This window comes from Anthonomus grandis, chromosome 3 (genome assembly GCF_022605725.1).
Source record: "Anthonomus grandis grandis chromosome 3, icAntGran1.3, whole genome shotgun sequence".
Classification (NCBI taxonomy): Eukaryota; Metazoa; Arthropoda; class Insecta; order Coleoptera; family Curculionidae; genus Anthonomus; species Anthonomus grandis.
In genome coordinates, this window is record NC_065548.1 from 5,739,385 (window position 1) to 5,763,787 (window position 24,403).

A 24,403-nucleotide genomic window follows, 5' to 3' on the forward strand; every position below is an offset into this window, starting at 1 on the left:
AATAAAATGGCGACCAAGTAAGTCAACCTGGACTGGAAGAGGTACCGTTGATCCACAAGATCCAGAGGTGATCGTGACCTTAACTGATGACCTGTTAGGTCTCTGGAAAATTGAAGCAGAGGGCTATTAAAGGTGTCGTTCGTATGTACAACAAGATTTTGACGATTATCATCAGGAAAACCCTCTGTAGTAAAAGTTCTAAAACTTGCGCAATTCCAACTGAGAATAAATAGGCGAGTAATCGATCATCACTCACCATTAAAGATAGTTAAATAGTTATAGCAATTAATTAACGTTTTACACATCTATAAGTTTTTGATGGCGCAGTCAGTAGGATCACCCATAAGAACTTTGGCGCCCAACTGTGTGAAACATCAAAAACTTTTTATTAAAACAGATTTCTATTATATGGATTGTGCTGTATCCAGAATAGCAATAAATCGACTTAAAAGTGTGCACAAAAAATTTCAGCTTTATTTTTATTTAGTTTATAAATAAAAAAAACACGATAGATGTTGATGCCTAATTGATTTCTAGTTTAACATGCCATAAATTTCAACCGAGTACGTTATTTAACTGTGGGGTTTTTTCACCATAAATCCACTTAATGAGGTAAAAACCGAAAATTAGCTCACCCCAATTAGGATTTCCTACGCTAATGCGTAAACGGGTTCATCTGACCCCCTAATTTTTTTCTCACGTAATTAGTAAGTAGAACTAAGAACCGGTTTTAGCTAAAGTTAATTCAAATTTAATAATTATTGTTCGATCCTGCAAAATGGGGTCTCACGGTTGAAATAAAACGCAGCGATTTTTTAAAAACAAAATCTTTTTTACTCAACATACGAGTATCACAGTTAAAAAAATCAATAAAAAAGAAATCGATAGCAAACGTAACCCTTATCAATAAAAATAAAATAATGCTAAAATAAATATTCGAGGGCCAATCAGCGGGACCGCAAATGTTCACTGGGACCCTAAATAGGGGTATGTCTGGACCAGCTGATCGGCCTGATTCAAGTATAAAAACACATCGTTAAAAAAATATACAATATACAAAATACACAACTATAGATGGGCAATAATATAAATTAAAAATGACAAATAAATTATACGATTATACACATAATAAATAACCCTAAGCTAGCACGTGAAATAAATAATTTATATGATGGAGAGGGGTGAATACGATTTATTACATTAAATGAAATAGTTGCCATCAAGTAATCGGAGCCAATTCTCAATTAAGTACATAAATTGTTCATAATTTTTTTTTTAGCAATTAAATCTCAAGAATAACAATTTTCGTCAAAAAAGGCAAATTTTCAAATTTAAATTTTAAAATCTTTAAAGGTCATCAACTCGTTGGTCACCTCCAGGAGGGACTGGATGATCAACATATTCCTAGAGGTGCGATAGGTTTTGGTTAAGTCATTCTTTTGCTCCTCTGGCATCACAAATTCTGACTTGACGTTGAGTTTCCAGCCAATAGACTCAAAAATGGCAGCGAGGTCTTGCCATAGAGTACGAATGAACCCGGCAGTGACCTCGACGTGATGAGCCACCACTGGATCCTCCAGAGTTGGATCCTGTTGATTTTCCAGTTTGATTTGCTTAAGGGCTCCGTGTAGGGTTATTAAATCTTCGTAGAGTTTTTGTAGGGCCTCGCTTAATAAGGTTTCGTCAGACTGTAAAAAAAAGGAATTGAGCATTTATGGGCAAACCGAATGCAAAGAAAATTGGGTAAACAAATGGTTTTTTCTATGAAAACAGTGATTCTTAGTCGGGTTAGCAATTTTTGGCTTTGTATTAAATTAGTGGCGCAGTCAATAGAACGACCTCTCAAAAAAACTTTGGCGCCCAACAGTATTGAATACTTAAGATTTGCAATTGAATTTTTTTGAGGCCACTCTAGTAATAGTTTATTTAAAGAAAGTGACACTTACCATTAAATTTTGAAGATATTCTTCCGTTTCTTCCCGGGTTCTTGAGGGGACCTTTGGAAGCCAATCGGACTGAATACCCTTAAATCTAGAATCCATCGGATTTGAATCCTGTAAGAAAAAATGTATATTAGACGTTATCTCAAAAAACCTATCGCTCAAATTATTTAGAATCCTAAAAATTTCGAATTTGGCGCAGTCTGTAGAACCTTGTAATGAAGCTAATCTTTTTCATAGCAGTTTGCATCATAAATTTGACATAAGTTAGAAAACATCATAAGTTAGTGGTGCAGTCGATAGGATGCACAGTTTGGCGCCCAACAGTATTTAAATTAAAAAAATTTTTAAAATTTTGTAGTTTTTTTGTTTATGTCTAGAGAAGCCTTTATAAAAGAAAAGTATTTAATTTTTTTTTGGAAAATAAAATTAAATTGGCGCAGTAGATTCCTGTAACGAAGCTGATCTTGTTTTCAGCAGTTTGTGCTATAAATTTGCAATGTCTTGTAAATTTAACCTTAAATTAGACCAATTATCATTAAGTAAATGTGGCAGTCGATAGAATAGACACTTTGGCGCCCAACAAGGTTTAAGTAAAAAAATTCCAAGGAGTTTCTTGCTTTTTTGCTTATTTCTAGAAAAGCTTTAATAAAAGAAAAAAATTTTAATTTTCTTAAGGAAACTGACAATACGGCGCAGTCGGTAGGTTAGACTTTTTGGCGCCCAACAATATTTGAATGAAGAAATTTCCAGAGATTTTGATGTTTTTTTTATTTATTTTTAAACAAGTCATTAAAAAAATATATTAAATGTTTTTTAAAGCAAATTACAACATTATTGACGCAGTCGGTAGGATATTGTAATGGAATTGATCTTGTTTAAAGCAGTTTGTATATTTGAGCATTTTTGTTTAAAATTTTAAATTACATTCTGGTATTAGACCATTTATCAAGTTAGTGGCACAGTCGGTAGCATAGACAGTTTGGCGCCCAACAGAATTTAAATAAAGAATTTCGAAGGTGTTTATTGTTTTTTTTGTTTATTTCTAGAAAAGCAATTATAAAAAAAATGTTTTTAGAGAAAATTACAACATTATTGGCGCAGTCGGTAGGATCTTGTAATGATGCCGATCTTGTTTAAACCAGTTTGCATCATAAATTTAATGACTTGTCTTTGTGAGCAGTCAGTGAGATAGACACCTTGGCGCCCAACAAAATTTAAATGAACATTTTTTCAAAGATTCTGTGGTTTTTGAGTTTATTGCTAGAAAAGCCTTTACAAAAATAAATATTTAAATTAAAAAAAAAATTGGCGTAGTCGGTAGGAACTTGTAATAAAGCTAATCTTGTTCACAGCACTTTGTGTCATAAATTTGATATTTCAGCAATTTTCTTGAAATTTCACATGAAATTCTGAATATCAATCAAATTAGTGGTGCAGTCGGTGGGATGGACATTTTGGCGCCCAACAGTATTTAAATCAGAAACTTTCCATGAATTATGTTCGTGTGCTTTAACATTTTTTTAAGTCTGTATCCTTGAGTAACCCATAAGACATGTACAGGCAATTTGACAAAGGTTGGATCAAGTATAATTAGCAGTGTATATTTTAAAATCTTGGTACAGTAGTACAACAGTACAATAGGCCAGCGTTTCGACCTATATTGGTCCTTCTTCAAGGGGGAACAGAAAAATGAAAGCTTTTCGTTAGACTGTAACATTGCTGTATTTTTTTCATTATTCCATTTGGTTTATTACTTTTTGAGGATGTTAAACTGCTGGTGTGTAAGCAACAAAAATGGGCTGTCTTTGTCCAATAAGCCTTGTATATGATAAGAACTAAAGTAAATTGGACTTACTGGAGTCTGAATGGCTAATAAACTTATGGAAATAACTATAAGTAGAGTCAAGTTAAGGGGAGTTGAACAAATGATAAACCTCCAGTTGTCTTGTGTTATAACCGTTTTCTTAAAAAACTATCCGATTCGATTTTCTTAAAGAAAGTTACGTAATTAGTAGCGCAGTCAGTAGGATCTTTTGTTAATTAAACTGCTGTTTTTTCTTTTATTATAAATTGGTAATTAAGGGATCTTCTTTAAAATTGCACATTAAATTCTGGAACTAGAACATTTATGAAATTAGTGGCGCAGTCAGTAGGACAAAAACTTTGGCGCCCAACTGTATTTAACAACAATTTTTTTAAACATTATATTCCTATGCTTGGTATTTATATTTTCTTATTTCACCAAAAAGTCATCTAAATTGTTACACGACAGATAAGCCTTGTGTATATAGAGGTGGATACTCAAGAAACCCTAATACCAATTATCAATTATTTAAAAAAGACTTGGATACGATCTGATATAACCTCTGTATAACGTCTCGTATAAAATTTTAAGCGTAAAATGGTTAAATCTCAAATTGTTGGATTAAAACCTTATTTATCTCTATTGGACTTGGATCTCAAATAAATCATATACAATCAATTAAAAAAAAAATCGGTTTAAATCTTTCTGATATGCAGTGTATATATTAACATCTTCATCTAACAAAAAGCATGAATTCCTTAGGAGTCTGAATGCCCAATAAACTTATGCAGTGACGGTCAGGAAAGTTAGGGGTTTGGGATAAAATGAACATCTGAAAAGACCCATGTTATTTTAAAATGGAATTGTTAGGTTGGATTTAATGTGATGAAAAAAAAGGGAGGTATAATGAACATCCGATAAGTCTATAAAGCATTAGATTTACGTCAGGTTAACCTAAAAAACGATAATTGTGTGAATCTGTCTGATAATCTACGTGTAATTTGTTTAAGCGGGAATTAAGTAAGCTCTATTAATAGATAAACATTTTTTTAGAAAATATGCAATTGAATTAAAACTGGATATTAGACAACTCACTTGTAGTAAATTTTAGATCAGATTAAATTGAGGTAAAGTTGAATATTAAATAAGTTTTATTTAATCACTAAAGTTTAAATTGGTTCGTTTTAAACAAAAAATCAGGTGTAAAAAATATCTGATAAGACAATGTGATAACAATTCCATAAAGTATGTTCCTGTAATTGACATTTTATTTATTTATAATATTTGTTTATTAAGAAATCAATTTATCATTTAATTATTAGTGGTCGGTAGGATAATGCATAGAAACATTGGCGCCCAACTGTGTTAAATATTTAGGAGTTTCCATAGAATACGTTCCTGTACTAAACATTTTATTTATTGAGTCAGATTATCTGGTAGCTTCTAAAGGCGCAGTCGGTATGTTCATCCATAGGAACTTTGGCGCCCAACTGTGTGACATATCAAAATCTTTCTAATAACAAATTTGTATTATATATGACTTATTCCTTATCCAGATACGAGCTCTATATAAATAAAGGAGCTATTAAACTATAAAACATCTTAATGCCATGCAAAAAAAATTGTTTCTCATTAATTTCGCTTAACAAAAAGTTCATTTACCGAATGATTCACATGATAAAAATTATAAATTCCACCATCCGGTGGGTCCGGTACGAGGTACGCACCGAAAGGAATAAAAAAGTGCGTGCCCGAAAAATTTGGGGTACCGCTCATAACTCATACGTCAACCCGTATACGATTAATATGCGAACCGTGGCGGGTAATTTGAATTCTTTCACGAAAAAACCGTCGCGGTTATATGGTCATTATTCAAGATCCTGATGGTCGAGACTCGCCATCAGGAGGGGACATCCTTCCTGTCATAATATATCGATGAAATTCCTCGGTCTGGACGGTTTTATAATTTATGTCTGTTGATTGATTACATTCAGTTATTTAATCAAAAAAAAAAACTTTCATAGGAAATATCACTAAACAATAACGATAAACATGTTCGTCATTATAATAATATCGCTTAACCTTGACGTGGCACGTCATTGAAGCCACAGACGTTCAGTCCCCAGGATCGTATTTAAAGCGATAGGGAAATTATATCATACTCGTAACGTTAACGTTAGATAGACATGCACTTTATTAAATGTCAACATAATTTCCAAAAAAAATTATTATAGTTGAACTTCTCACAACAAGACAAACACGACGAGTCACGAAGAATTGCATCGACTTCCGACGCGAAGAACGGATGTGAAACCGAGACATCCGATAGAAAAAGACTTAACCAACGAGACAGAGTGAGACAGAAAATATGATAGTGTGTAATCGGTCGACGACGATCTTATGAGCGTTGAATATTGATGATACTATTATTGTTGGCCGGTGTTAATGAATGAAGACCATCCGTGGACTTTTGGGTTCATGTGGATGAAGTTACGTTCTACTAGTTCGAATGAGGAATTTATGTAGAATAATGCATATTTTATTTGTGAATATTTAGTGTTTTTTGAATCAGGGGAGTGTAATGCATAACTTAAATGGATACGAAAGACATTTCTTTATTTGTGTTTTCTCTTTTGAATAATTCTAGTTCTCCTAGATAGGTTAAAGCAATGTGCAGAGGCAACCCAGGACAATTTATAATTGTCCTAAATTAAATCAAATAACTTATTTCTCACGAAAATACAATATAGAAAAATTAAGCATTAAAGAAAGATTATCATTATCAAATGACAAAATTAAACTCAACCAAAATAGTTATTTTAGATAAAGGCTATAAACAAGATATAGAATTTAGATACAAAAGTTAAATAAAAGAAGTAAAAAAAACGCAAAAGTCAATAAATACAGCAAAGAAGCACTATTGCTTGCACTATATTAAGCAAGTATTTATTTTTTTATACAAATATTGGTAAAAACAGAAGAAAACGGAAGAAAGGGATATTCACAGTTTCCCATAATCCTCGATAATTTATGAAACTTTGGAAGTCCTTTTGAAGGATAAAATCCCGAAAAAAAATTCCAATATTCTTCTATAAAAAGCATAACTTAAATGGACACTAGATACATTTTCTTATATTTTAAATAGAAAGAGAAATTAGGCGTTCATGCTACAAAATATAGACTTTTGTTACCAGGCAGTCTGTAGTTACTGATAGAGTGTAATTATTAATTTTTTATACAGGAATTTGCCGATAATGAACTGACAAATTCCGCTATAAAAATCTGTCGACTAATTATCGACAAAGTTAAAAATATTAGTTCAAGTGAAGGGTTAATTATTTATTTAAACGAAGAATTCACTTAGAATAATGCATTTATTTGGGAGCATTAGGTATTTTTTTGAAGTAACTGCCCAAGTAACACATCACATATTGTTATCGTTGAATATATGTTTATTCAACCATTTTTTATCAAATTTTTAATTTTGATGTATTTATCAGGTAATTGTACACAAAATTTATAAAGTGATGCGAGTTTCAGGTATACCAATTTTCACCAATTTTTTAAATTTTGTTCACATTAGAATGAAGGGTTCATTATTTATTTGAATAAGAGATTTATTCAAAGTAATGCATTTGTACATAAAGAAAAAATGTTTTCAGTTTATTTATCTAAATGAGTAAGTCCAGTTTCTATGTCGCAATTAGCAAAACCTATCCCGTCTCACCTAAAAATAATTTACAAAATATAGGCCACAAATTATAGCAAGACATCAAAATAGATTAAAGAATTAGGCTAAATGTATGGAATAATATAAAAAATAACTTCAAAATACCAAAATGTACAAATTTTGTACATAAAAAAGTTAATGGATGAGCATGAAAACGTAACAAATTATTTCAAATCCCTGGAATATGAAACGTGATGTCTTATGCCTGGAATAATATTTCCATTTAAATTATGTGAAATGTTGAAAAGAAAAAGTGGAAGTGACCCCAGAAGCTTGGACAAGATAAAAAATTATATTATGAAAGCATAAGAATCAAATGTTATCTGAAACTAAATTATTACAAGAATGAAGCTTAAATACCTGGAATAAACTTAAAAAAGCTGAACGTTTTTTAAAAATATTTTCTTGGATAATAAATGCCTTTCAAAAGTACGGGCTTGAAGCCAGAAAATTCTCACATATTTTTGTTTTTAATAAGCTAAATTTAAAGCTTTCAAATCGCATAAGCTTTTCAAGAATGAATGATACAAGTACTCTTTGAAGAGGTATTGCTTTTTTTGCTGAAAACCTACACTCCATCAACCAAATCGATAAAAATTGATAAAATATATCCACGGCAAGAAGTCATACAGACATCATTGCAGACCTATAAGTTATCAAAAAATAATCATAAAAATGTATACTCTACAATCAAGAGTGAATATGCAATATCTACCTACAAATGAGCAAACCATTAAGAAACTTCTATGTTTTTAGAAAATATCTGAAACTCTAGTATCCTTTGATGGCTTCAAGCATCTTCAAGAATTAGCAAAAGATTCGAAATCTGCTTACCATTAGCATCGAGTTATTATTTAGCATTTTTTGGGCCAACTGTGCTAGTAATGCATAATTTAAATGGATACGCAAGACGTCTTTTTAATTTTCATTAAATAGAAATTTATAATATAGTTCCCTAAGATCCTCGACAGTCTATGAGTTAAAATATTGTGCAAAAAAAACCCAGAGAAATTGATAGTTAATGCGTTTAAAGAAATTAATCGACTCTCTTATAAAAAGACAATTATTTATGCCTTCAAATTCCAATATTTCGAAAATTAATTGTAATATCCCCGTTAAACAAAAAGAAGATTATTCTGTAGAATATTCCCTTAAAATTTTGTCAACAGTTTAAGTAGATTAAGAAATTATTTCTGGAATTATTGGCATTTTAGAAAGTTATTTTATTGAGCATGGAATATATTTATTTCAAAATTAATAGTTTTACACAATCCTTGACAATTAATGAAATAAAAGACTCTTAAAGAGCAAAATCTTAAAGAAAAATTCCAATATTCTTTTATAAAATGCATAACTTAAGTGGATACTAGATACGTTTTCTAACATTTAAAATAGAATGAAAAACTAAGCATTGATGCTAGAAGATATAGACTTTTTTTAACGAAATCCTCCATAATCCCAGGCAGTCTATAAAACGACGAGTTTTTATAGAGGAAAATCAGGAACAAAATTAAATGGTTCTATTAGTTCAAATGAAGAAGCCATTATTTATTTGAATAAAAAATTTAATTAAAATAATGCATTTAATTGTGACCATTTGGCATTTTTCGGACCACATGTGAATGAAATGCATAACTTAAATGGATAAGTAAGACGTTTTTTTATTTTTCTTTAAATAAATATTTATAAAGTTTTTTTCTAAATATTTCTAGTTCTCTAGGATCCTTGACAGTCTATGGGTTGATGCATTATTTAAATACAAGCCAGGAAAATTTATGGTTATTTACAATTTATTATAATCATCGACAATTTGTAAAATAAAGGAGACTTCAAAGAGCAAAATCTCGAAAATCCTTTTAATGTTCTTTCATAAAATCCATAACTTAAATGGATATAAAATACCCTTTCTTATATTTAAAATAGAAAGAAAAAATCGTTTTTGAAATAACATATTTTCATTAAAAACAAAATAAAATTTGGCATCATTGTATGCAAGAAAATATTTACTTTTTAAAATTAATTAACTAAAAGAAACTTTTTTTTAATTATATATATATATATAATTATAATAATAATAAATTAATTTAAACCTCTCATAACCCATCTAAAATCATGTATCAACATGCATAATTTACAAGAATACTACAGACGTTCTCTTTACATTTAAAACAGATATATATAATTACTCCTACCAAATATTTCGCATTGTATTGAAATAGATTCTTACTAGTCATGGCCACAATAATTAAGCATAACTTAAAGGACATTTTTTCTACATATTTAAACGGAAACCACCATAACTGGCCTGAGCTGAATTCCAGTAACGTTAATTGACTTAACCTCAAATCAACCTATTAAGTCCAACAATTTTTTTCAAATAAAAAAAAAACTCTTACCGGATAATATTGATCAAAAAACGCCCTGCTTAGCTCCTGCGCACTCTTACTGGCCGACTCGATGCTAACCAACGTAGCTGCCACCGAAGTATTCAGACTCTCATTATCACCCTTTAGTAGGGCGATCCTTTTAAAAATCCCTTCGTTCTTCTCCATACTCATGAGTCTTCTTAGCAGGAACGATGAGGGAGCACCGAAGGTTCGAAACGTCGCGGGAAACGCACTGGCACAAGGAAAACTCAATAGGGTCAGGCAGGTGCTCAGCAGAAGGAACTGATGAGGAAATTCTGCAAGAGGATAATTAGTTTAGCTTATTACTTGATCAGTTAATGAAGTGTTACTGGTTAAAGTGGTCCATAAGTTGTAAGGGATCACGTCCGATTTATACACGATTGTTTGTAATTTTTTTTTGTGTTTGTTTTTTAGGGTTTCATTTGTAAGTGTAAAAAAGGTTTGATGTATCTGTTGGCAGTTGACAGGGACGGGAAGTTAAAGGTTAAAATTATTATGACATTTAAGGCATAACCTAAATGGACATTGAAGACGATTTTTTCATTAAAAAAAATTTAATTATCTTTGTTTTTGTCAATAATTTAAAATTCTTAAGGCCAATTTTAATGAAATTTATTTTTTTAAGCATATTATTTGACGTACTGAAATCCCATTTAATAATTTCCGTGGGAAGGTTCAGATAGGAGTTTCAGTGATTATAGTTATGCATAATTTAAATGGATAGCAAGAACGCTTTCTTATCTTAAAATAAATAATTTAGTTATTTGAGATATTGGTACAAATAGATGATTTTGTTAAAATGTACAAGTATACAGTGCATCCCAAAACAATTTTTTTCTATAATAAACCTAAAATCTTTAAAAATTGTCTACTTTTGAGATAGCAGGTAGAAAAAATACAAGAAAGTAAATATATATGATTTAAAAAAAATTGCTATAAGAAATTTCAACTTAAAAAACTGCGAAACCGCAATTTCTATCTAAGATTAATATAGGTTAAAGTCTGCAAGTAATTTAGAAAATGCATCAATATTCCAGTAATACCTTGCAATTCTCAGGAACTCCTTATATCACTTAATCAACTCTTAATTCAAAAACTAGAAATTTTCCTTAATTTACTGCAATCCCTTTTTTCTATCTGCAATAGTTTTTGGACTATACCAAATCAAATGACACTTACAATTGCCCTACCATTTCATCAAAAACATAAAGACTGAAGAACAAAACTTTAATTTTATAAAAATGCCAATGGTATCCATTTAAGTTATGCTAATGATAGGCTGTAAAATGTTCTATGAAACACTACCTTTGAGATTATTTTGAATAGATGAAGATTAATTAAGGATGTTCCTGTTGAAATGAAAGGCAATACACAGACAGAAGAACATGAAAGAATAATAGATTAAACGCCTTAATCACGGATTGATTTATTTTTGAATTATTTATAATAAAAAAATAAAATAATAAAAAAAACCTTTGGATTTCCAAAAGCTTTGGATTTTAAATCTGAAAGATTTGGAAATTATGTTGAGTGTTTTAATTGTTTTTTTTTTAATATCATCTTAACTGTATAAAATTGATTTAATGATTTAATTTGTTTTTTATATAGCCTTTGATGAGTCCTGAGTATAATCTTATAGAGATCGAAACGGCGCCAAAATAAATAATTGATCTTCTGAAGTCGTTTTTTTTACCTACATCCAACAAAAGCAAAAATACACACTAGAATTCATGCCAAGATAAAGGAATAAATACACACAAGTTAAGGGAATATCAAATATATTATAAGTGTATAATTATGAATTTAAAAAATTATATTTAATATTGTGTTGCTGCTCATAGATACAAAATGCCTAAAAATTTAAAGAAGGTGAGAAACAAGAAGAAAAAAACAGAGAATAGAGGAATTCATTCAGTTGCTGTAGAAGAATTTGGAAGTAAATAAAATTGATCAAAAAGGATAAGAGAGAAAATAAAAAGAACAGCAAGAAAAATTAAATAAGGTAAGAAATAAAAAGAAAACCGAGAATTCCTGATCAAGTAAAAGAAGACCAAAGCATGTTGATAGACCTTTGGAGTGATGTAGACGTGGAGAAAAAGTCATCGCATATCTTCAACAATAATTAAGCGTAATTTAAGGAAGTTTCTGTTGAGGAACTTTTGAAAAATAAGAAATAGTAATATAAGGATCACGAGAAAAATAAAAAACAGATGCGAGAATAAGAATAAAATAAAATACAGACGAACAAATAAGAAAGCAAGATCAAATGCCTCAAACAAGGAATAACTTATTCTCCAGACTGAATAGAGATAGACAAATTGAAGGAGTTGCTATAAATAAAGTAGGTAGTTCAAAGTCTTGAAATTCAGGGAAACTAAAAAAATCCAAATTTGCTTAGTAAATTCACGTTTTTGGTGTGTAACTCGGAAACTGTTACTTTAGCGAATAAAAGTGTAATTAATCAAATAATAGATGGTCAAATTTTCCATTAAAGAGTGCTCTATTATTTTTTTTAAATGTTGTAATTTTTAAAAAAATCTGCTTTAAAAATCGGAGTTACTAAGAAATACCAACTTTGCCTAGTAAAGACACTTTTTGGCTGGTAACTTAAAAACTGTTACTTTAATGAAAAAACGTGTAATTATCAAAATGATAAACTATAAAAGCCACTTTGAGAACTGCCTTTCAATTTGGCTTATAAAGTGCAATTTTGTTTATTATTAAATCGATTCCCACAGTTATATTTCACGACATACCACGGGCCTTTGACACCGTATAATACCTCGCGCGCGCTATCGGTAGCTCCCATCTCCGAGGTTAAAAAAAAAAAAGAGAGAACCTTAAGAAACGAAAAAAAAAAATAAATTAAAATAATTATTCAGACAAAAAAAATATTTATTTCGTAGCCGTTTGCGGCGGACTTTGTCAGGGGTCAGACCTCAGCGAGGCAATAAAAAATAAAGAAGCGCCCATTCTCACGGGTATAGAGGTCTTTGTGTATAATGTCCACATACACACACACACACCGAACCATTCTCGTAGATATATTTAAACAACACGTTTCGTTTTGGTGTCGGCCCGTCTTTAAACAATTATTTATTTCGTCTTCTCCTTCTTCTTTATTTTATTTTTTTAAGGCGGTTTATTTGACCGAAGCACGGATTCTACTCGGAAGATTCTTGTTAAGATAAAACCGTTAAATAATTTAAGAAAAAATCAACTATTATCAACGTCCAGAACCTTCCAGTAGAAGTGTAGCAGATTAGTAAGAAACTTGGAAACTTGAAAGATTCTAGGAGTACATCTCTGAGAAATTCAATAAATTTTATGTATATTTATACGTTTAATAAGTTACGTTGCATGTAAATTTAACAGGATTTTATTATTATAATAGGACAAAAAATAATTATTGATAAATACCAGGTTTTTATAAAAAGTAAATATAAATAAAAACGCATAATTATTGTAAATATAAATCATAAAAAGTACTTATTATTAAAATTTAAAAATTTAACGTAGATTATAAAAAGGATTAAAATAAGATGACAAAAATTTGGTGTAAATAATAAAACATGGGTCTAACATTACAACTTTAAAACATTAGGTAAAGAATACACTAAATTTAAATAAATTGTTAGGCGGATAACATATTTAAGTCATTTAGTTTTATAGGCGTTACACTTCAAAATTGATCACATCACCTTTTTTCCAATAAACAGATTTTATATTCCATTTTTTATTTATTGGTTCCGTTAATTATATCTAAATAGTAACTCACGATTTAATAAATGCATAACTTAAATGCATATGGTGCACTTTTTTTTACATACCTAAATATTGCTTTTGCATTGCAAACTGTAATCAATAGTCCCATAAAAAGTTATATGATTTTGGTTGAAAGAGCTAATAATTTAAAAATGCAATTAAATTGTATTATTTAATTAAAAATACAAATCAAGCTTACATATATTGTAGGAAAAAATCAACAAAAAAACAGTAGTTTATTTTATAATCGCCCAATTATTCCAAAATAATATTTTACGATTGGATTTAATGAGTCTTTGTGATGCACATATGGCCTGCATTAAAATACGTTGAATAGATGATAAATTTAAAATTAATTCATAAAAATATTCCGAAATTGCAGATACTATATAGTTGTGGATTTAATTTTTTTTTAATATTAGGCAATTGAGACTGATCTGCTTGACTGCCTCAATTGCCTGGAATTACATATAAAATTAAATCATGATTTAAGAATTCCAGGCAGTTCAACCTACAGGTTGGAGTTACCTCAACTACCTAAAATTTTCCAAAATATCCTGTAACTATAGAGACTATAATATGTAATTTTTTACCAATTCCAGGCATTACATTAACTGCCTGGAATTACAAATAAAATTAAATCGTGGATCAAGAATTTCTGATAGTTGAACGCGCAGGAATCACCTCACACCTCAGCTCCCTGGAATTTCCCAAAAAATTCCTTAGTCGTAGAGATTATAATATGTAAATTCTTTGTTTCAATTCCAGGCAGTTGACACTGTTTGACTGCCTCAACTGCCAGGAATTACAAAAAAAAATCAAATTATAAATCAAGAATTCCAAGCACGTGCTGGAATTACCTAAACTGTCTAGAATTCCCCAAAATATCCCGGAATTATAAAGACTATAATAATATGTAAATCCTATTTTTCAATGCATTAAAATACGTTGAATAGATAATAAATTTGGAATTAATTATTTACTATGATGAATGCATAATTTAAAGGGATATGATTTACTTTTTGCCATATCAAAGCTGTCTTTTTACTATTTCAACTGTCAATTTTAGTTTCTACACTTGTTTCGCTAGCTCTGTGTACATTTTCAGGATTACACCAGAATGCACCCTTTTTCCCAAACTTTTTCATTATACAATTACAATTTCAATGTCAATTAAAGGTTTTTGAATGTCTAATATATATTGAAAAGAAAAGGATTTTGACCATATTGAGCTGATATCTGCAAATAAAAAATATCCCTAAATTCTAACAATTGATGACAGGTTGTGTACAATTCTGAGTCAGTTATGTAAGAATTAACCGAGAACAACTAGGAACCAGCAATTTTATAAAAATGCAATATATCAATGAAGAGTTTACAGTTGACACTGTCAAATGCCTTGAGCAAATCGGTGTAAATACTTACATTACTACTCGCAAAGGTATCCCACAGGGCTTTTTTATATACAGTAAAGTTATTGGTAACAGACAATTACTGAATTCTGGAAATTTAGGTTAGTTAGCATGTTTCATAGGAACTTTGGCGCCCAACAGTGTGGAATATCAAAAGCATTTTTTAAAACAAATTCCTGTAAGTATTATTTTATTTATTTCTATGGTTTCTTCTTTATATATTTAATTGGCCTATGACCTAGATATCTCAATAACAAACTACATAGTTTTCTCTTTACATTACGTTGCTTAAATTTAGATCGTATTGTAGACGTTACTCTATAATTTTAGTTCTATTTTTTTCGCAAATTAGGATTTATTCATTCATTATCCACTAACGTTTATTCAACTTCAATCACACTTTGGGCTCTCGATTTTGTGATATGCAGTAGTCAGAGTTTTCAAATAAACACAATAGTTAAACTATATACCGTGCTCCTGAGACCACATGTAGAATACGCACCCCTACGTGGTGTTTTATAGGTCAATGTTTCAATCCTTTAGGTTTACTAGCTTTAGTCAAAAAAGAGAGACACACGTATAATGTAAATTTACCATATAATATAGAAATAACGGTCTGATTAATTTCATCAACTTTAGGCTGCAAAACTTTGAATTTTAATCGAATGTACGCTTTATTACCTAATGGTTCACAGTTTCCTGATTTAATTTTTTTCAAACCAGAAAGAATTGAAGTGTTGCATTAAGACATATCACTTACAGGCATAAGGTGTCTATCAGAAATGATGTTTTGTTTGTAGTATTTTTGAGCTAGATTACTTTATTTTTATTAAGTGTTTTTAATTCTATATTCTTATTAGATTAAGTAAATTCCTAATTATTGTAGCTACTACATTACAAGTAATTATGCTATTTTATACTTCTGTAATTGGCTTTTTATTTATTCATAAACTTTGACGGCGCAGTCAGTAGGATTGACGATGGGAATTTTGGCGCCCAACTTTGTGAAGCATTAAAGATTTTTTTTAAACAGATTCTTGTAAGCGGTATTTTATTTGTTTATATGGCTTGTTTTTTATCCAGAAATCTAGTAAATTGACATTAAAGTATAGGAAAAGGGTTTAAAGAATATTTTACTTGTTTTTTACTTAATAAATATATTCACAAAATTTAATTTGAATGGCATTGAAATTGTAAGGATTTTTTAAAGCATATTTTTTTTAATTGTTTTTTTTTGAGGAATTCCATTCTGAAACTCTAGGGATCTAACAAAATAAGTAGCGCAGTCGGTAGGATTTTTCATAGGAACTTTGGCGCCCAACAGTGTACAATAATAAAAGCATTTTTTAAAACAAATTCCTGTAAGTATTATTTTATTTATTTCTATGGTTTCTTCTTTATGTATTTAATTGGCGTAAGACCTTTGATATCTCATTAACAAACTACATAATTTTCTTTTTACATATTAGTTTAACGTTGCTTAAACTTAGATCGTATTGTAGGAGTTACTCTATAATTTTAGTTTTATTTTTTGGCAAATTAAGATTCATTCATTCATTCGTTATTCACTAACACTTGTTCAACTTGGTTAAACCAAAGTTTGGCCTCTAGGGTTTATGATATGATAGTAAAAATTTTCAAATAAATACAATATTAGAACTGCGTATACAATACTTGTGAGACCATATGTAGACTATGCATCCCTGCGTACTGTCTTTTAGGTCACTGCTCGAATCTTTAAGGTTTACTATGATAAATAAAAGAAGAAAGACACAAGCTATAATGTAAATACAAATTTTGAAGTTTTTTCGTGTTTGTAAAGCTATATAATTGAAATTAAAAAAAAATAATTTAAGAGTTTCCTTAGAATATGCTCCTGTAATTAGCGCTACCTTTATTTATAATTTTTCTCCATACAGAAGTTCAGTCGGTAGGATCATCCATAGGAATTTTGGCACCCGACTATGTGGAATATTAAAGACTGTAATAAATTGACTTATAAAAATATGCAAAAATGGTCTAAGGCAATTTTAGCTTGTTTCTTATTTATTAAATATATTCACAAAAATTCAATCTAAATAACCTTGAAATGGTGAAGATTCTTTTTAAATAATTTTTTTTTTTTGGAGAGTTTTTTTGATTGATGTTCTCAATTATGAAAGTATTGATCGAAAGATTTGTGCCGCAGTCGCCAGGACTTTCCATAGGAAATTTGGCGCCCAACTGTGGGAAACATCAAAGGTTTTTTTAAACAAATTCTTGTAAATAGCATGTAATTTGTTTAAACGCTTTGGTTCTTATCTAGGGATGCAACAAATTCGTCTGGAAAACTTTATCACACTATAACAAAATATTGCAAAATTATTGACTTAATTTCCACTTCTACCTGAAATTTCATAAAGTGGATCGGGGTCCCAGTTTTCGCAGTTATGTTATAAAACAACGACAATAAAACGAAGACGACTCGAGTCGCGTTGTAGCTATTCGACAAAAAAAAATGCACCGTTACCAGTCCGTATAACCCGAGAAAAAGTCCATAATTAAATTTGAAAAAAAAGCGGCACCATCGGAAAAATGTTTTAAATACTCGCGATAGAGGAATACCGCGGATAGAAAAATGCCGGGAAAATGTCTTGTAATGATAGTAAATAGTGGACGTACGGAGTAATTACGAGACATTAGCGGTTGGTGTTAAATACTGACGACCTGCTCGTAAAATAAACAGAGGAGCGCATTAAATGCGTCGGGTTTATGACGACTGGTCGATGACCAAACGATTTATTTAACAATAAGGCACAAGGAGGTTTCGTTATTTTTTTTGTCTCTGCGAATTACGACCTGGAACTGGATTTATACACTTCAATAGTCGTAGAGAACATAAATTTATATTTGGCATCGCTTCTTTATGGAGGATTCTGGGAGCGAAAACTTCCAGTGATGGAGAAGCCTCAGATATAAGTGCTTAAGAGGAACATTCTTAGGAGCATTAAATAATATACGGAAGAAAAGAATAATAATTTACATAAGTGAATCTAATAGATATATCTATATATCTAAAGAAAAAATAATAATTATTGCTTATGATAGTGGTAAAAGAGTGTTAAAAAAACTACTATCATAGTAAAATGAATTCCATACAAACTCATTCTAAATAGTCCAGCCAATAGTGTGTTGATTATAGATAATGCATCATATCGTAATGTTTAGGTGTGCTTATATATACTAAAGAAAAGATGTAATAAAAGACAACAGAATATTTAATTTTCTAAAGGAATGGTAAAAGCGGAATTTTATAGCTTAATAAGAAAATATTAACCTAAAAAGCCTATAATATAGATAAGGTTATAATTTTCACCCTACCTCTTGGATCTTAACCCAATTGAGTTGGTATAAGCTAAATTAAACCTGAAAATATGAATTTAGTAAAAAATCACTTTAACTAACTACTCAAAAGGAAATATACGTAAAATTTTCAGCAACTGGCTGAAATATAGTGAATTTGACTCTAACCAAGTTTATAAATACCTTGTTAACTATAAAGTAATTTTTCTAGATACTTGAAGTCAGTAATATAAAATTAAAGGAGTTTTTTTTACAGGCAGACTATAAATGCTGAAAATTAAATTGTCTTTATTCCAGGTCTGAAAACAATTGACAATGATGTCAACAGCCTGAAAAAGTCTTAAAAATTTGTTCAGTTGTCTGCAATAGATCTTAAAAATATTTTAGTTAGTTACAAGTGCAAAAGGAAATTAAATAGTGACTTTAACTACCTGGAAGAATTGTAACATTCCTGCAATTTATTTAATTATAGTAAAAGTAGTAGGCTTCAACTGCCTGGACGAAATTTATAATTAACTTTTTAAGGAACATTAGGAATATAAGGAACATTTTTTTCTCAGGCAATTATTTATTGCAAAAAAAAACATTTTTTATTAAAACTACCCTTACCCCCCCACCCGCCCCACACAACTCGCCAGTAAGAAATTGTTTCCAAAAAATCATTGTTTTCCAAAATAATACACATGCATAACAGCCGGTTTCATCGTTAATATCTTATCTTATAACACAGTTTGTATATTAAAATTTAATATAATTATATATATGTATATTAATTAATAAATAATTAATACAAAAGCAGTATTATTATATTGGATATTATCGACGAAAAACGGTGGTTTTTCAAAACAATTCCTTATTGGGAAAATGTGTGGGGTGGGTGGGTGGGGTAAGGGTTTGGTTGATAAAGAACAATATTTTTGCACAAAATATATATCCAATATCTAATCCAATAACATTATTTATTTAAATTTAATATTATTTTATGTATCAATATTTAGTATAAAAATAGCGTTATTAGATTGGATAATATCAACGAAAAGTAGTAATTTTTTAGAAGAATTTTATCAAATATTTGAGGTGCAATAATTGAGTTTAAAAACTAAATATCTAAATCTCGTGCCAATTTTTTTAAAGTCCAAAGTTTTATTCTATTTCTAAACAGAATAGTGTATTCTACAGTTTAATAAATATACCTTATACGATTAATAAACATACCAAAACTAAAAATTCATCAATCTATATCAATATATATTTAACAATAATAATATATTATGTGTTGCTTGAAAAGCCAATATTACTTACTCTTATGAATTTTTTTTATTAAAATACCTCAGTTTCTTCAAGTATTTCAAAAAAATTACTTTCTCATATTTTAGGTATTTTTAAGCTTTTTTAAAGCTAATGAACTAACTCTTAAAGTTTAACCCTTGGCATTAAACCTAAAACATAAAACCCGAAAAATTATAGGGAAAATCTAAATTATTATGACGAATTCGTAATTAGTAACTTATTTTGTTGGGTAATACTACGCCACTATTTCAGTAAGTGTCAGTTTAGAAAATACCAATAGGCTTAATTTAAAAAAAATTAAAAAATTAGACTTATTCGGGTATTTAGAAGAAACATGAATCTAAATCAATAATGATAATATTCATAAATTTTTAAATACAATAATTTATTTGAGGTGTAATAGATTTTGTTACATACCCATGTGTTCAGCTTTAGTCTATCAACCTTTGTTCTCGTTTCTGCTTATCAATATTCTACCTATTTTTATTTTCTATCGCAATTAAAAAGAATTAAAAGACCTGTTTTCATTAGGAATATAATTACAATGTAATAATCAAAACTTAATAACTGAAAAGATTCTATCAAAAGTATCTTAAAACAATACAATTATGCAAAAGAATCTTTGGAAAATTGCTTAAGAGTTTGATAGTTAAAAAAACAATTTTTATAAGGCAAAATACATTACGATAAATATGAATGAAAAGTAAACCTTTTAATATTAATGAATTAAATAAAATAGTAATAAATACAATTTCTTGTACTTGTGGTAAATTTTACATAGATGAAGCCTTGAAAAAATAATTAATAAATATAAATCGTAGATAAAACACAATGATTTTCGGACATTAAAAATGACACAAATCAAAATAAAGTCAATTTATAATTTTGAATGAAGATTAATGAATAGATTGATTTTATTAATACATAGATTTTTTTGCTGAATAAAAAGGTAGAACATTTTTAAAAATATAAGATAATTGCAACTATGTTTCATTGTATGTATTTTCTATTATTCAATTATATTAGGATTACACCTTTTAACTTTTAAAAAGTTACTTTTGGATTTTCTTTGTTACTTTTGAAACGGATTTTTAAAGCGTCAATGTAAAAACTTCTTTGGTTTATGATTTAAATTAAAAATGGTGGTTCCACGACTTAGATTTGGCCTTACATTCTTTTTTATCATTCTACCTAAAAAACTGGATATTCTACTGAAATTTTCATCAATTTTTAATATCAGGTATATTTAAAGTAACGAGGCTCAATTTGATATTTTTAATACAACAAAATCTGTCATATGTCGTGTTCTTGATCACTAGCACCTTTTAAGAAATTTTACGTTAGGCTTTGTTTTTTTTATTGTATTGACCTTTTACTTAAGTTGCATTTTCAGTATATATTTGTGCATTTACTGCCATGTAAATGAGTTTGTTTCACCTCTAAGTCAGATATTTGAAAATAGTAAATAATATCCTAATTAAAACCTAAAATTCGCTAAAAATTAACAAGTTTTTATTTGAAAAACCATCCAAAAAATCAATTTGAAATAACGCATTAAAACTGTTACGTTAACGTAAAATCCGATCCGGTATACACGAGTGGGGCGTGACCGTAAAGCGCAACAAGTGACCAATCAGACGGTTTGCCGCCGTCGGAAGTTCGCGGAATCCCGGCGAAATTCCAACGAATTATCGGGAATGACGCCACAGTATAAACTTACCGGGAATTCCCCTTAACTCGGACAGGATTTGGCTATTTTTCTTCCTATGACGTCACACGGATGCTTTATAATTAATTTTGAGGTTACGCGGTTTTTCGGTTTCGCATCGACGATTGCGGTTTGTTATTAACTAAGGCATTATTTTGCTATTTATAATTTTAATTGTAGATTTTGAGTTTGTTGTTAATTAAAAAGAATAAGGGTTTATTAAATAATTTAATTTTCCTTGTTCAGTGAATATTTTATATTTGTTGTGCATAACTTAAATGGATAGGAATAATGTTTTTCCCATTATCAAGATGGTTGTTTTACTGAATTTTAGTCAGAAAAGCATAAAAAGTATTTTTTTAGTTAATAATGCATAACTTAAATGGCTACGAAGCATTTTTTTTCATTCAAAGAATTGGTTAGGTTATAAGAAAATCAGTATTTATTTAACTCAATAAATTTATGTAAAAAGCCAAATAAACCTTAAAAATCAATCAAGAAAAGACAATTTTAAATTCATAATTACGATTTTATTTACATTAAGTCAAAAAATGAGAATAAATTTAATTTAAATTAAAAGGACATAACTTAAATGAATACAAAGTGTTTCTCATTATTTAACAAGAAATTAATATTTTTTTTTTAATGATAGATGCAGTTTTTAATATATTATAATATTCGCTTTTTTTATTTAAAAATATATTATATACTTTACTAATTTAACTCAAATAAGAAGTGTAATTATTTAAGATAAGGCCGCACAGAACGAATTATTTACCATGAATTTAATTTTTTTATATTCTAGTTTAATTACTCTCCAAACTAATCACGACATTTATGCAAACAAATAATTTTAATTAAAAATCCATATTTAATAAGCCAAAACCCAATAGAATTTTACTTCAGATTAGGGATGCACAATTTAAAGAAAATTAGGATTTTATTTAAGAAAAAATCTTTGACAAGCAATTAAAAAGAGACAACCTAAATAACAATTAAATTTTTTTTTAGTTACGACTTATTTTTCTAGTTAAGGATGCATAACTTAAATGGATACGAATTAGTTTTCGCTATTAGTAAAAAATCGATAAAAACGTGTTTTTCAAATGAGAAAATGCTTAATTTTATTAAACACTATTGCTTAAATTAAAAGCAAACTTCAACCGACTCATAAATTCAACCTAGATAAAAAGTATATTTCAAGTTATAGAAATTTAAAAAGTAGTTTTCCATAATATATGTTTTGTAAAAATAAACTTAGCTACTCTTTAAAATGATAAAAATCATGACAATTATGTGAACATAAGCAATTCAAATTAAAATTTTTTATTTAATCATTTAAAACCCAATAAAATTTCACTTTAACTTAATGATGCATAAGCTAGAGGGACCCGGCTTCCCATTTCCGATTTTTTCAATATGTTGCTTAAAAAATGAAAAAATGCTTGTGTTATTCAACTTAAATAAATATAAACCAATTTTCTTTAATAACAAAATTGGAAAAATAATAAAAAAATCATTGTTTTACTTATTAAATTTAATTAAAAATTAATAAAAAGGGTTGGTTTAGTTAAGGTTGCATAACTTAAATGAATATGATGTATTTTTTTTTAAATAGCTCGTTAAAAAATTAGGATTTTATTGAATAAGTTTGTTTATGTTTTTTATTTTCATTTATAAGTCAGAAAAACTTTGATAAACAATTACAAATAGATTAACCTCATCAAAAAATTATTAAAAATTTATTTTAATTTAAGGATGCATCGTCTTTCTTTATTTAAAAATATCCTTGTATTGGAAAGAAATTTTCGCATTTTTTAAATCGTAAATTAAACCCAAATAAAAAGTGTATTTTGAGTTATATGTATTAAACGAATAGTTTTTCATTATACTTATTTTTTTTAAATCCAGTCCAATTATCCTTTAAAACCATAAAAATCATGAAAAATATGTTAAAAATTTAAATTAAAAACCCTTAATTAATTAATTAAAACCCAATAAAATATCACTTTAAATTAGGAATGCATAACCTAATTGGATACGAATATGTTCACGCTATTAATTACAAATTAATTTGAAAAAAATTTGATGCAAAAATACATAAATTAATTAAACACGAATTGATTTTCTTCATTTAAAAGAATTATAGGGAAATTCTCGATAAATCATAAATTTAACCCAAATAGTTTAGTGTATTTTTAATATAGTCCAAAAAAGTGCCGAACAAGTTTTTCATAATTTTTAAAACAGAAAACTTAAGTTTATTTGCTGTTTAAAATTATAATTTAATTAGTAAAGCCGCAACAAAAAATCACTTTGAATTAAGAACCATAACTTAAATGGACATGACTCTCGTCTACATATTTTCTTACTATTGGCAAGAAAAATTAAAGAACTCTTACGTTATTCAACTTACTTTTAAGCCAAGATTTCGTTCCATTTTTCCACCATTGGTCGCACTTTTTACTACTCCGACACTTAACATCTTCAGTCTCTATACATTGACACAGTCTTTTATTTCCGTTAAAATACTGATTATGGCAATAACTACATAAGGAACTGTCGACACTACCCCTCGATTCTTCCGCGGTCTGAGGAGAACGCTCGGACGTCCGAAACGTCAGTCGCGTCCTGAACGTTCTCTGATCTCTATAAAGCACCTCGTCGAGACTCAATTCAATCATCGTTAGGCACGTGATTCGAAGAACAAAAAAATTATTTTTTATTTATTATTTTTTTTTAAATATAAAAATTACGGAAGCAGCACCCTCGATGTGGTACGTCTAATGTGTTCTTTGTGACTGCCGGTTTAAGCGGTTGGATTTAAGGATTTATAAAAATTGAAGAGGTGTGTCACACGAACCGTGGGGCGGTACGTGTAGTGTGATTTCATGAATGAACGCGATGCCCCCACCATCGTAACAAAACACGGATTCTCGCCTCGTGTTCGACGGGCGAGCGTGTGCCCCCGGAAGAAGACCCTGATGATGACGATGATGAT

General features: G+C 29.1%; 1 protein-coding gene across 1 annotated transcript; it reads right to left on the reverse strand.

The window, feature by feature from the left end:
- Nucleotides 1-1,174: 1,174 nt before the first annotated feature.
- LOC126734483 (uncharacterized) lies at nt 1,175-24,145 on the reverse strand. The gene is made up of 4 exons (XM_050438130.1): nt 23,819-24,145; nt 9,874-10,160; nt 1,947-2,054; nt 1,175-1,688 (listed from the first exon to the last, which is right to left on the reverse strand). Exons 1-4 carry the CDS (start codon nt 24,084-24,086, stop codon nt 1,332-1,334), a joined length of 1,020 nt encoding a protein of 339 aa, XP_050294087.1. The 5' UTR covers nt 24,087-24,145; the 3' UTR covers nt 1,175-1,331.
- Between the last annotated feature and the right edge of the window lie 258 nt (nt 24,146-24,403).

Coding starts and splice junctions, on each gene's coding strand:
- LOC126734483 (XM_050438130.1), bottom strand. CDS start 24,086: ATGATTGAATTGAGTCTCGACGAGGTGCTTTATAGAGATCAGAGAACG. Junction 10,161..23,818: donor AACGAAATCTTGGCTTAAAA/GTAAGTTGAATA, acceptor ATCCTCTTGCAG/AATTTCCTCATCAGTTCCTT. Junction 1,689..1,946: donor AATATCTTCAAAATTTAATG/GTAAGTGTCACT, acceptor TTTTTTTTACAG/TCTGACGAAACCTTATTAAG.